Source organism: Myotis brandtii, unplaced genomic scaffold, assembly GCF_000412655.1.
Source record: "Myotis brandtii unplaced genomic scaffold, ASM41265v1 scaffold223, whole genome shotgun sequence".
Classification (NCBI taxonomy): Eukaryota; Metazoa; Chordata; class Mammalia; order Chiroptera; family Vespertilionidae; genus Myotis; species Myotis brandtii.
In genome coordinates this window covers 664251-677162 of record NW_005358369.1, presented here as the reverse complement: position 1 = coordinate 677162, position 12912 = coordinate 664251, and the positions used below count along the sequence as shown (strand labels likewise).

At 56.1% G+C, this 12912-nt stretch overlaps 1 protein-coding gene across 1 annotated transcript in view; it reads left to right on the top strand.

Moving 5' to 3' along the window:
- WDR1 (WD repeat domain 1) overlaps nucleotides 1–12912 on the top strand; it is a 38825-nt gene that overhangs the window by 7348 nt on the left and 18565 nt on the right. Inside the window, exons 3-4 of the mRNA XM_005866154.2 lie at nucleotides 29–200; nucleotides 9775–9865. Of these exons, the coding sequence (XP_005866216.1) occupies nucleotides 29–200; nucleotides 9775–9865 (263 nt within the window). The remainder of the gene's footprint in view (nucleotides 1–28; nucleotides 201–9774; nucleotides 9866–12912) is intronic.

The window sequence follows — 12912 nt, the reverse complement described above, 5'->3', positions numbered from 1 at the left end:
TCTCCCCTCCCCTCCCCTCCGTCCTCAGCCCCGGGCGGGGCGCCCCTAACGTGCGCCGCTGCGCTTGTGTCTCCGCAGAGAAGGTGTTCGCCAGCCTCCCCCAGGTGGAGAGGGGCGTCTCCAAAATCCTCGGCGGCGACCCCAAGGGCAATAATTTTCTTTACACCAATGGCAAGTGCGTCATCATAAGGAACATCGATGTGAGTACCCCCCGCCCCCTCCAGGCCCCCGGCCCGTCCCCAGGCAGCACAGCTCCTGGGTGAATTCCCCGCCCCTTCCCCCGGTTCCTCTCCGGCGGTGGCCTGGGAGGAGGACGCCACGCCCCCTCGGCGCTGGGACCACACCTCAGAGCCCAGGAGGACTGTTTCAAGTCTAGCCAGGCTGGGTTCTCTCTTCTTGAGGCTCAGATTAGTTCAGTCCTTAAGCATAAGGGCTCTGGACTTGGGGGATCACAGGCCGATCCCTGCTCCTTGACCTTGGGGGCGGGGGGTGCTGACTCAGGCCTCCCTGAGCCCCAGTTTCCTCATCTGCAAAATGGAGATGAGATGAGGCTCCCCCCACTTCCCCTGGCCGCCCTGCCCGCTGAATGAGACGAGGCCTCCCTGCAGCCCAGCCTGCCTGGCACACACCCAGCACTGGGTAAATGGCACTGAGGTTTAATCACTATTAACACCCAGGGTCTCCCCGTGTCCCTGAGCCGGGCACCTGCACTCCAGCCTCACCTTCCCCCTGCGGATCTGAGCCCCAGGGCAAAATCAGATGCCCGTTAATGCCCATGAGTCAGGGACACAGGCTGGCATCCTGTCCCCAGGCTGAGAATGCTTCCAGAGCCAATTCCCAGGGAAGTCCTTGCACATTCCGGCTGCTCCTCTGTGATGATTGAAATGACCAGGATTGCACGCTGAAATGCTGCTTCTCCCTGATTCCGGGGGCGGCAGGAGGGGAGTGGGGGAGGACAGAATGTGGGAGGGACGCTGGAGGTGCCAGTAGGACCATTGTGGGGGGGGTGCGGGGGTTCTCCTGAGCTGGGCTTGGGCCTTTTGCACAGTATGCAGGTGGGTGGTTTTGCTTGGCGATGCTCCCCAGGGTGTCAGTTTAAATTCACACATATCGTTGGGAGCCATTACGCTCTGTGGGTTGGGGTGGTCACTGGTCAGATGTGTTTACTACCTTCAGGAACCTCACGACCCACTGAGGGAATGAGGGGCCCTGGGCCTCGGCTTTCTTGTCTGTAAGAGGAGAGGCCTCCCTTGGGTCAGAGGTGCTGCTGGCTCTGCCCCCACCTCTGGTGAAGCCAGCCGCTGCTGTTGCTCTGCTGCAAAACGGAGCTCCGCTTGGCGGTGTCTGCCCAGGGTTGCTGGGCACCTCGAGCGAGGGGGTGGGTGGTTGTGAATGTGCTTTGAAGGTGCTAACAGCTACTCTGCTAGTCACAAGGATTCCTAGAAAGCTGATCTGGTCTCGCTCAGACGGAGGGGAAACGTTGCCAAGGCTTAGATCGTACTGATCCAGAGGTCTCCAGAGTGAGGGCCTGACATTTTGAGAAAAGTTGAGGTGGCCCTAAGTAGATACTCATTTGTAGTTTGGCAAACAGACGAAAGCATCTCAGGGATGCAGACCGTGCACCCCATGGACTTGCCCCTGACAAGGCAGGCGCGTCATGGCCGTTTATATTCACTCCAGATGCAGACCTCACATGAAGTGTAGCTACTGTATCTGGTACCAGGAACAGTTCTTACACTGCATCTCCCCCAACCCCACCATGGGCCCATGGCTCTGAGGGGGTGTCAGGCTCAGGAAGGTGAAGGAGCTGGTTCCAATGGACAAGCTGGTCCCAGCCATGGACAAGCCACGGAGGCGTCCCCTGCCCTGGGAAACTCAGGCTCTTCTGAGGCCTTTTTATGCTACAGCTGGTTCCAATGGACAAGCTGGTCCCAGCCATGGACGAGCCACGGCGTCCCCTGCCCTGGGAAACCCAGGCTCTTCTGAGGCCTTTTTATGCTATATCCTCTCTTTTGAGGATGCATTTGTTTTCACTTCCCATCTGTCTGTAAGTTTCTGCAGGACCAGGGCAGCACGGGTACTGCTGCTGTGGCCGTCCCTGTTCTGGGTGTGAATGGGGCGCGTGGGCCCTTGTTTGATTGGTGGGCCTCGGTTGTCCAGTAAAGGTGGTACAATGGTTATTAGGGCAGAATACTCCTGTGAAAAAGACAAGTCCTCATCCACCTGCACGGACCAGGAGGGAAGGCGGCGGTTAGAGTACAGGCTCGGAGTAGAGAAGAGATGGGAGAGAAGGTGTGGACCAGACCATGGAAGTCTGATTGGCATCTCACCCGTAACGCCTGAAACCATATTAGGGTTTCCCATGTGTCCCTCCCCCCAAAGAGCAATGCAGTTCTCCAGCCCTTCAGGCCTCAAACCTTGCACTTGACTCCCCCCTTCCCTTCCACACCCTATTTAATTCCTCTCGGAACCCTATGGATGCTATTGAGAGGAACTTCAGAATCTGACAAGTTTCAGTACTTCCTCAGCTGCCACCCTCATCCAGGCCACCATCTTCTCTCCTGGAGTACAGAAACAGCCAGCCAGCCTGGGTCCCTGCCGATCCCTGGCTCCTCAGGGCTGCTCTCAGCACCGCACTGGGCTGGTGACCTTAGAGCAAGTTGCTCCTGCGCTCTCCCCGCTGTGGCTGAGAGGTGTGATGAGAGGCTGGATGATGAGGCCGTCACACTCTGCTCCAGGCAAAGGCCCTCAGAGCCTGTCCTCAGTGCTCACAGTCTTGCAGGGAGAACCAACTCTCAGGAATTTGAGTTCGGACTGACAAGCAGAGGCGCTGTGGGCTACTCAGCACAGGAGGCTCCGAGCGCCTGTGGGCTCAGAAAGACACCTGGAGGATCAGTGGTGCCAGTCAGGTGGAGTGTGGGTGGTGAGGGGGTCCCGCAGTTTTGGGACCTGGAGAGACCGTTTGGCTGGAGCACTGGGTGTGAGGGGAGCGTGCAGGACAGGTGTGCAGGGCTCTGGTGGTGGATGTCAAGCAGCCCTACCGAGCCCGGCTGTGGTCCAGAGGATACAGAAGGTTCTGCAGTAGACGATTATCCTGTGTCTGAGATTTGAGGCAGGGTGACCAATGAGGAGGCTGCTCACAGATTAAGGCATCTCTCAGCAAGTGCTCGTCAGCTGGTACAGCCAGCCCTTGCTTCCTGATGGTTCCCACACACATTCAGCCCCCTACTTGCTAAGCCCTGCCCACGGCCACAGTGCCCAAGATTGAAATCAGTGGTTCTCAGGCAGTTTTGCCCCCACCCCCCTCCTGGATATTTGGCAATGTCTGAGGGCATTTTTGTGCTACTGGTATTTAGTGGGTAGAGTCAAGGGATGTTGCCTAACATCCTATAATGCACAGGACTGCCCTACAACAAAGACTAATCTGGTCCAAAGTGTCAGCAGTGGCCATTGAAGAACCGTGGTAAAGAACATTCGAATGCACTAGGTTAAGCACTTGGAAGGAACAGTGTCCATACTGATTTGGGAAGAACCATCTGTGCCCCAGCAGCAAGGAAGTCTTCTGGAGCAAGGGCATATTTGAGTTGGGTTTTGGAGGATGAGAAAGAGTTCTCCAGGAAGAAGATTGAGACAGCAGAGATGGGGAGAAATTAGACGGGATTACATTTACACTGAGGTTGGAAGAAGTTTGACTGCGTCCTCTTAGCACCATTATGGACTCCTTCCTGCAGAATGGTTTTGTACATTTCTTACTCTGCTGATGGAGGTGTGGAGAGATACATCAAAGCCCTTCTTTGAGATAAAAAGAAAGGTTGCAGCCTCACACTTGAGGCCAGTGGAGAGCTGGTCATATTTCTGGCTGTGTTGTGGAAGTTCACTCTTCCTGGGAATGGTTGGAGATGCTCACTCAAATGCCCATCCAGTCCCAGCCTTGGAAAATGCCCTTCCCCGCCACCCAGCTGCCCCCACCCCCTTCCCCATGCAGGGCCTTACTTCAGATGGCGTGCGTGAAGTGCAGAGGGCCCTTTTTACTTGCAAAGTCTCAGTGGTGGAGTCTCCCCAGCTTCATGGTGGTGCAGCCATTAGAAAGACCTGGATTTCAAGCTTTGGTTACCTGGCTGTGGCTTCTTCCGTTTTCCAGAGCCTCCCCCAGAAAAGGGGCATCCCTCTGCCATAGACTGGATGTGAGTGTCGCGCGCACTCTAGGCCTGTCCGGTTCTCTGAGCACTGGTTGATTCCAGTCCAGCACACAGCCCCGAGCACCACCTCTGGCATCGAGCTGGATTTTGATGGGCACATTTTGTGCCCGGCAGTGGCCAAGCACTTAGAGCAGTTTCCATATCAGTAAGAATCATCTATACTAATAAAAGGGTAATATGCTAATTAGACCGGGAGACCTCCCAGACATCCTTCCGGACAAAGCCATGGTGGCGGGACCGAGGCAGAGGCAGTTAGGGTGATCAGGCTGGGGGGTGTGGGGGGAGGAGTTGCAGGTGATCAGGCCAGAAGGGGGGGCAGTTGGGGCAATCAGCCTGGCAGGTGAGCAGTTAAGAGCCAGCAGTCCCAGATTGCAAGAGGGATGTCCCCCAAAGGGTCCCAAATTGGAGAGGGTGCAGGCTGGGCTGCAGGACACCCCCTCCTCCACCCTCACCTCACTCCCGTGCCACTAGTCTATAATAATAAAAGCATAATATACTAATTTGACCAGACAGCCAGACAACCTTCCAGACAAAGCTGGGGCTGCAAGAGCCAAGCCCCTTGCACGTATTTCGTGCATCGGGCCTCTAGTGTTGTTATAGCATTCGTGTGAGATTTCACTGAGCTAGTTAACAAGCATCTCTGGAAGGTTGCCTGGGCTGTGATGGTGCATGGTCTGCCTTCATCTTCACAACCCCCTATTGGGTGACTCTACTGTCTTAGAGACAGGGCACTGAGGCCCAGGAGGTGTTGGGATTTGAACCAGAGCAGCCACTCCCAGTTTTCCGTCCTGACTCACAAGGCCCAGGGCAGGCAGAGGGATGGGAAGACAGGTAAGGAGGTGGCAGTCTTGTGTCCAGTGGGCTGCTGCCATGCCCAGGGTCATGCCTGAGGCTTGGTTTGCTTCACTGGGAGGCAGGAAGGAGAAGGCTTTCAGGGGTGGGAGGGCAGTGCTCACCAGGTCCCAGCGCCAGCCCAGACTTGATCCGGGAGGGAAGGAATGCATTCTTGTTGTCCTTTGAGGTCTCGTGGTAGGGGCTTAGCCTCTGGGTTCAGGCCTACGGTTCTGGAAGCACAGGTTTGTGTGTAGCTGCTTTGGAGCTAGGTATTGGGCAGTAATTTGAACTTGGCCTTAGTCACCCATGGACACAGGGCCCTGCAGATTATTAACTTGCAGGTCCAGCTACTGGAAACTGCTCTCAGGAGCTGGGAGTGTTTCGAGAGCCAGGACTCTGGGAACTCAGCCTCCTGGACTCATGCTCACCTTGCCAGGCCAGAGTGTGGAGAGCGCCCAGGCTTTCTCTAGCTGCTCCAGGGGACCTCCAGCTGCAGAAGCTCAGACACCCCTCATGAGCTGTGTCGTGTCGGATCGCTTCAGCAGTGGGTCGTCCATCGGCCTTCCCCACCTCTGACAGCCCGTCTGGTTCACCGGCCAGGAGCTAAGGGAAAGGCTGCCATGCCCTGTGACTGGGCTGTTACTCAGTCTTACCTGTAAAATGCTGTGGTGACCTCTGTCCCCTAGCTCAGCACCAAGACGGGAATGTAAAAGGGGTGCAGGGGTGGCTCAGGACGCAGCGTAGCCACTCTCCTGGGGTGGGGCAGGGCAGAGTTTGTGTGGTGTGCTGCTCCCAGGAAGGCCCCCTGCTCAGGTTCAAGGCAGGGACAGGCTCTGAGGTGAGAGCCTGAACTGCCCTCCGACCACGTGGTGGGAGCACCCTCATCTTGTTGGTGAGATGGGGTGGACCAGGGGCGGCCGCGGTCCTGCATCTCATCGCATTTGTGACTGCTCTCGCAGGCTTCAGCATCGTGGCTCCAGTCCAGAGATTTCGGGAAGTGGCTGAGCGTCAGGCAGGCCCTGAGCTGGGCCCTGAGTTCAGGGGGAAACCTGTGGGATGTGGGACGGGGTGTGGGGCCAGGGCGGCTCCTGTGCTAGCCCTGAGGTGGGCCCTGGGCGGGAAGGGGCCTCGGGGGTCTGAGAAGAGTGGAGGCTATGGGCTCAGGTCCTGCAGCCCCTGAAGGAGGGATTCTAAGGAGAGAATGAGGTGATTGGAGTTGGGACCCAGAGACCATGGTGGATTGATGCAAGGAAAGATCGGTTTAAAATATATTTTCATGGTTCCACGGGGAATGGGAAGAAATAGACAGAATCTGGGTCGGGTACAAAGAGGAGGTGGGCTTGGGAGCTGTTAGAAGACTGGGCAGGGCTGCAGAGAGGGGCAGGGCTGGGGTAGCAGGCAAGGCAACAGGTTCTAGTGGCTCTGTCAGCCTCTGCCCACATCCACGTGGCACCCGCAGGGCCTCTAGTGCCAGGGCTTCTGACTGCGAGAGCACAGGAAGGAAGTTCCAGAGGAGGGTGCCCAGCCTCCGCGCCCCTCGGTGGACACTGGAGCCCTGTTCTGGAGGTCTCCTGAGGATGGGGGAGGGAGCCTGCCCCAGCGGAGTGCTCCAGCTGCTCCCAGACTTGGCTTCCCCCGCCCCCCCCCCCCACTCATTTTCTGTGGTTCAGAGCTCGTCCTCAAATCACTACTCATCCCAAATCCTGCTTTTGTTCCTCCAGACAGCAGGAGATGAGGGGGCGTGGGAGGGAGGCTGCCCCTGGAGGTGTGAGTGGGCACTGCTGATGTGGAATGAGCCTGACCTGTGGCAGGACACGTTGAGGACAGGAGTGGTGTCATTTCTGCCTCTGGTGGCCAGCTTCCCTGTTGCAGAGCAGTGGCCGCTGACTCAGGCAGTCATATTCAGCCTGGTGACGCCTGCTGTCCCCCTCCCACCCCCACTGGCCCCGTGTTATTTGGGAGAGTGATGTCTCATCCAGTGGCTGGTCCAGCTCAGGATTCCGGTGCTGAGCCTGCCCAGGACAACCTTGGGAGTTTCACAGGCCCTGTGCTCTGCCCTGTGCTCACAGGCGCCCTGCCCATTTAGGGGAAGGAATTCTTAGGACAGAGCCTCCTCCCAGGGGCGTCCCTCCCTCCCCAGAGGCCTCTGCAGAGCCCACCCTTTTAAAGGCAGTGCAGGGTGGTGACCAGGTCTCCAGGCTGTGGGTGCCGGCGTGAGTGGGTAGTTGTCCTTCGGGTGGCTCTGTCATCTGTGAAGTGGGCTGGTAGTGCCCACCGTGTGGGTGTAAGACCTCAGTCGTCCTAGCAGCAGACATCTGAAGGAGGCCCCCGGTGGTGGTGGTGGTGGTTGTGGTGGTGGTGGTGGTGGTTGTGATGGTGGTGGTGGTGGTGGTGATGGCTGTGCACACAGCGTGGCGGCTTCTTTGTGAGGGAGCCTGTCAGTGTCCAGGAGTGAGTGAGGGCTGACAGGCATGAGTGAGGGCTGCTCTGGCAGGAGTGGTTTGGAATAGTCAGACATTTAATAGATACCAGGCATCTTAGTTTTGTTGAGGGGTAATTTAGATGCAAGAGACATCCCTCCATTTTAAGTATGTATAACTTGAGTTCGTCAACTATACATAGTTATGTGATTGCCCCCAGAATCCATAATCATAACATGGAACATTCCAGTCGTTCCACAAAGCCCCTTCTGCCCCGGGCAGTCACTCGGCTCCCTCCGCCCCAGCCCCTAGCAGGGGCCGGTCTGCTTCCTGTCACTTTAGGTTTCCTTTTCTAGAATTTCACAGAGAGCAGTCCTGGTTGTGTTTGGGGTACATCCTTGCAGTTGGGAGAGGTAGCATTTCCTCTTGATGGCCCATCAGTTCGTTTCTCCAGGAGACCTTTGAGTGGTTTCTGGTTTCCACCTCTGACTGCATGCACAGGACTTTTTGTGGACGTGTGCGTCTCTTTCTCTTGGGAGTGGATTGCTGGGTTTTTGTATGGTGAGTCTATGTTTAACTATAAATAACCAGCCAGGCTATTTTAAATTCCCACCAGCAGTAATTCCAGTGCTCCCCTCCCTTGCCCCCTCATGCTTGCTAACATCTTTTAATTTTATTGGTTCTAGCGGGTACATAGTAGTATCTCATTGTGGTTTTGATTTGCATTTCCCAAAGGACTAGTGTGATGCTGAGCGCCTTTTCATTTCCTTTTCTGCCATTCATGATATCTTTACTGGATACCTGATATCTTCTAATTTCATTAGCAAATGTTTATTCCAAGACTAATTAACTTATGAGCCACATATATCAAGTGCCTACTTCATCACATAATAATAAGTATTAAGTCTTAGGGGCAGACATGGGATCCGCGTGAGGGCTGCTCAGAGTTCCTTTCCCTCAGAAAGCATTTATTGAGGACCAGCTATTTGCTGACTGCTGTGATGGCTAAAGAGATAAATGCACGTGGATGTGAGGGACCGTGGTGCATGTCATAGCTGCCTCCAGGACATGTGGAATGCTTGGGAAGCACAGAAGAGAGAGGGCAGGCTATCACAGGAGGCTTCATGGAGGAGGTGGCTCTTCAATTAGGTCTGATGCATAAGTAGTGTTAGCAGCCAGGAAGAAATGTTGCTGGTCGAGGGAACAGCATTTACAGAGACTTGGGGCTGCCAAGATTAGTGGAAGGGGGCCAGTGGTTGATGGGGCTAGAATTTAGGGTGTTCTTCTCTGGCCTCTGGTTGGATGGGGTGGGGTGTGCAGGGATCCTGTGGCCAGGAGGCTGAGCAGGATACAGGCCTCTGATCTTGCAAGGAGATGAGGGAAGGGAGATTACCAGGTGGGGGGACAGTTGGGGGTCAAGTTAGTTGCACCTGCAGCAGCTGCTTCTGGATAGAACCTGTGTCCACAGCCTGGTCTGTGGGAAGCTGCCTCTTCAAAGAGCACGTGGTTCATAGAAAGCTGACAGCGGGTGTCAGGGATTCAGTGGCCGAGTCTTTATTCCGCCTGAAAGCAAGCACAGCTGTGGGGACAAATTGGGAGCATCTCAGCGTGGTCCAGGTTTGCGAGGCCTCCTGGATGTGGGTGTGTGTTGGAGGGGGTGGGGGGTGGGATCTACTTTCAGTAAATCATATGTTAAGACCTCACTGTGAGTAGTCAAGCTGCTCCTAGTCCCAGGTGCTGGCCGTCTTCTTGCTGCAGAGCCCAGCCAGGCTTCACTCTGTGCTACGCAAGAGGTAGGAGTGGGAATCCGAGTTTCCCACCCAAGGGCTTTGACAAGGAGAGCCTCCAGCCATGTGCCCACTCTGTTCTCGTTCCTCAAAGCCAGGTGCCCTGTTTTGGGTCCTGCCCTGCCTGGCAGCCGGACAGGGCTGGCTCTGAGCAGGCGAGACCAGCTTGACTTGAAGAATGCAGCTGCAGCCTGCATAAATAGGGGACAATTAGGATCCGATTTTTTAAAAATGAAACTCCTATTTCATGTGCATATTTCACAGATACATAGGAGAGAACATTACCTTGACTTCCATAACCATAGACAAAAGAGAAAGAGGTAAAATGACCTAGAATTCTATCACCCAGAGAGAGGCAGGCAGTAGGCGTGTATACTTCTGGGATTTTCTTTGTGATGCTTTTGACTTGCTAGTAAGTTTTGTGGGTGTGTCATTTCCCCCCCCCCCCCCCCCCCCCATCCATCAATTGGGAGAGCGGAAAGTAGTTTGACTGCTTCTGCTTGCCTTGTGTTCACTCGGGTCTCCTCCCTGCAGAACCCAGCCCTTGCTGACATCTACACGGAGCATGCCCATCAGGTGGTGGTGGCCAAGTACGCGCCCAGCGGATTCTACATCGCCTCTGGAGGTACCTGTGTGCGTGTGGCTGGTGGTGGCCCTGGGGCCAGGCTGGGCTCCTGCCTTGGAAGGGTGAGGGAGGGGGTGTGAAGGAATGTGGGGGTGGCAGGTGGGACCAATGTGATTAGTTTCTTGGGGCTGACAAGAAAAGTATAAGCCACTGAGAAACCCCATGCCACTGCTTTCTAGTTTGCAGCCTGCCAGCTGGTTTCAGCCTCCGAGGTCAGCAGAAAAGTGCTTGAGGTTGGCCAGAGGCCTTTACAGTGGCTGTATCGTGATCACTGGAGCCCGCGCGAGTGTGTGTGTGTGTGTGTGTGTGTGTGTGTGTGTGTGTGTGTCTGAATTTAGCTTTGTCTCGTGTTACCTTTCCTGCTGCTCCTTTCCTGGCACCTAGCACAATGCGGCCTCAGCCTCCGTCAGAGCTCATCTCATTCTTTGACCCTTTGCTCTCCAGCTGGGCGCCGGCTCAGTGAGCGGCTGGGCACACAGATCTTTACCTTCTGGGATGCTGTCTTTATTCACCTAACCCTGTGAGGTAGATCTCTTACCATTTACAGATGAGAAAGGGAGGCACAGAAATTACAGTGACTTACCCTGACCCCATTCCCTCACACACTCAACAGCTATTTATTGTCGGCCTGGCCTGTGCCTGGCCTGTCTCAGGCCCCAGGGAGAGCCAGGTGGAGGAGCTGATGTGGGCCTCCTCCCATCCCCAGAGAGGGACAGGCAGAACCAAAGTGCTGAAGGAACTAGCCGGCGAGAAGGGAAGGGCCAGGATTCAAACACGCTGGTGGCTGTTGTCTACACTGCCCTTGCTCTGGGCATGGCCAGCCAGGCATGGACCTGTCCCTGCAGGGATCGCCCCTCCCTGGCTGTGCAGCATTCCTTGAGTAACTTGTCCTCTGGGCCTTAGTGTTCTCTCTGTAAACGGGGCTGCTAGCACCCACCAGGTCGGTGGGGAAGGGTCCAGTGTGCAATGTATGTAAATACTAGGACAGCTCTTGCATAGTGGGCTCTGACAACAGTGTCTGTCACCGAAACCAGCACACACCAGTGCCGGCGGCCGGCCGGGCTTGTATGTGGAGGGCTTGGCCAGGAGTCTGGCACTTACTGGGCACTTCATGATTTCTGTGTTTTGACCTACTCTAACTCCACCTGTAAAACTTGCTCTAATTTCTATCCTGTGATTTATTTTAGCCATGTGGGGTTTTTTATTCTGGCCTAGCTTGCCAGCAAAATGTCTCTTCGTTAAAACCCCAAGATTTGGCCCTGGTACCTTTTAAAAGTGTGTCTTCTCAAGAGACATGTGGTTGGAGGGCCCCCACTGCCTGCTTGGCACAGCTTTCCCGCCCTGGTGCCTTGAGCCTGGAGCCCGGCTGCTGAATCACTGGCGAGGCCTGCCCTGCCCTGCCCCGCCCATGTCCCCAGGCGTGGTGTTCAGACAGTAATCAGTGGCCTCAGATGCTAATGCCAAGTCAGCGAGGACAGTCTACACAAGAGAAGGGTCAGCTGGACACTTTCTTACAAACGCCCTCATTGAATGGAGGAACCAGGGCGACGGGGCTGCCCGCGGGTGCAGGTGTTCTTGGGCGGAGATCACATTTACTCCGCAGCGCACTGGTCCTCTGCCCAGAGTGAGGACAGGACACATTTCCTGCAGAGAGGAAAGGAGAGTCCTGGGCTGAATTAAACCGGGTGGGGGTGGGGGATGCAGTGTGGAGGAGGAGGAAGCTGGGAGAGCGCTGTGCTCTGGCTAATGTTCCTGGTACCTGCTGTGCCTACGTGGGGTGGGGGCCCCAGGGCCTGGGAAACCTGCCGCTCACTCCCAGATGGGGTGCCAGCCCTCTGCTGGATCTTAGATTCCTGTAAGTCTGGCTGGTCCCCATTTGCTGAGTGTTTGAACCCTCCAGACGGCCTGTTGTGTGAGGAAGCCCACTCCAGGGCCCAGCCCTGAGCAAGGCGGTCCATGTCTGCCTTCAGGGAGCCGCAGTGCCACACGATGCTTCTCCGTGTGGCGCCATCTTCAGGGCAGCTCCAGGTCCCTCCTAGAGGTGTCTTCCTTGGGGGACGTTGATGCCGGCGGTCTGTGCCCATGCTCAGTCCCAGGCGCCCAGGCAGTGAGTCCCAGGTGACTTGGGCTGCATGGGGCAGGCTTTCGGGAGTGGGGCCCTGAGCCCAAAGAAGGATGTGAGCGTTGCTCAGGGGAGGGACGTGGAGAAAAAGCTGCAGAGCCATCGTGAGCAGAGGATTCTGGTGTAGCCCATACATGGTGGACGTGTATTCATTGTCTGTCCCCCTTGAGACCTCAGGCAGGTGCTTGTCCACTGTGCTCTCTGGCTAATGTTCCTGTACCTGCTGTGCACTTAGTATGAGGCTTGGCACCCATGGCACTCGTCATCCTCTGGTGACTGCACCAGGGCTGCCCTCGTCAGACGAGGCCTGGGCGCCTGGTCTCTAGCCCAATGTGTTTTTCTGGCTCCAGTTGCTTCTGAAAAGAACTTGATGAGCAAGCAGGGCTGAGGAGGAGGCTGCTGGTCTGGCCGGGGAGGCAGTGGGGAGAGGACGGCAGTGCTTGGAGTGGAGCACTGGCCGGCCACGTGCGGAGCCCAGGGAGGTGGGGGAGCAAGATTCGGCCTGTGTGCAGGTGGGTGCCTGGGCTGTGCTGTGGCTGTGTTCTCTGTGGCTCAGCACAGTCCCTGGATGGCCTGCCGTTGCCTGTGTGCATGCGAACCCTTCCTGACACTGTCGGCCAGTTTGTTCAGCGAAGGAACTAAAGAGTCCAGGGCCCATGGGAGCCCCTCAGCTAGTGATGTGCATGAGACGGCAGCGTGTCTCCTCTCTGTCCCACAGCTGGACTAGATGCCAGATGTTTGCTCTCAAGTGTGGGGCCTCCTGTGGAGCCTTAGCTCACTCACTGACTAGTTGTGACCATCTAACAAGAGCCTGTGGTGTGCCGAGGGCTGGTTTCGTGAGACTTTACGCCTGTCAACTTGTCTGTCTTCGGGAAGCCCTCCCACTGGCACTTCCCCCTGAGGTGGCAAGGTCATAGGTGTTTGC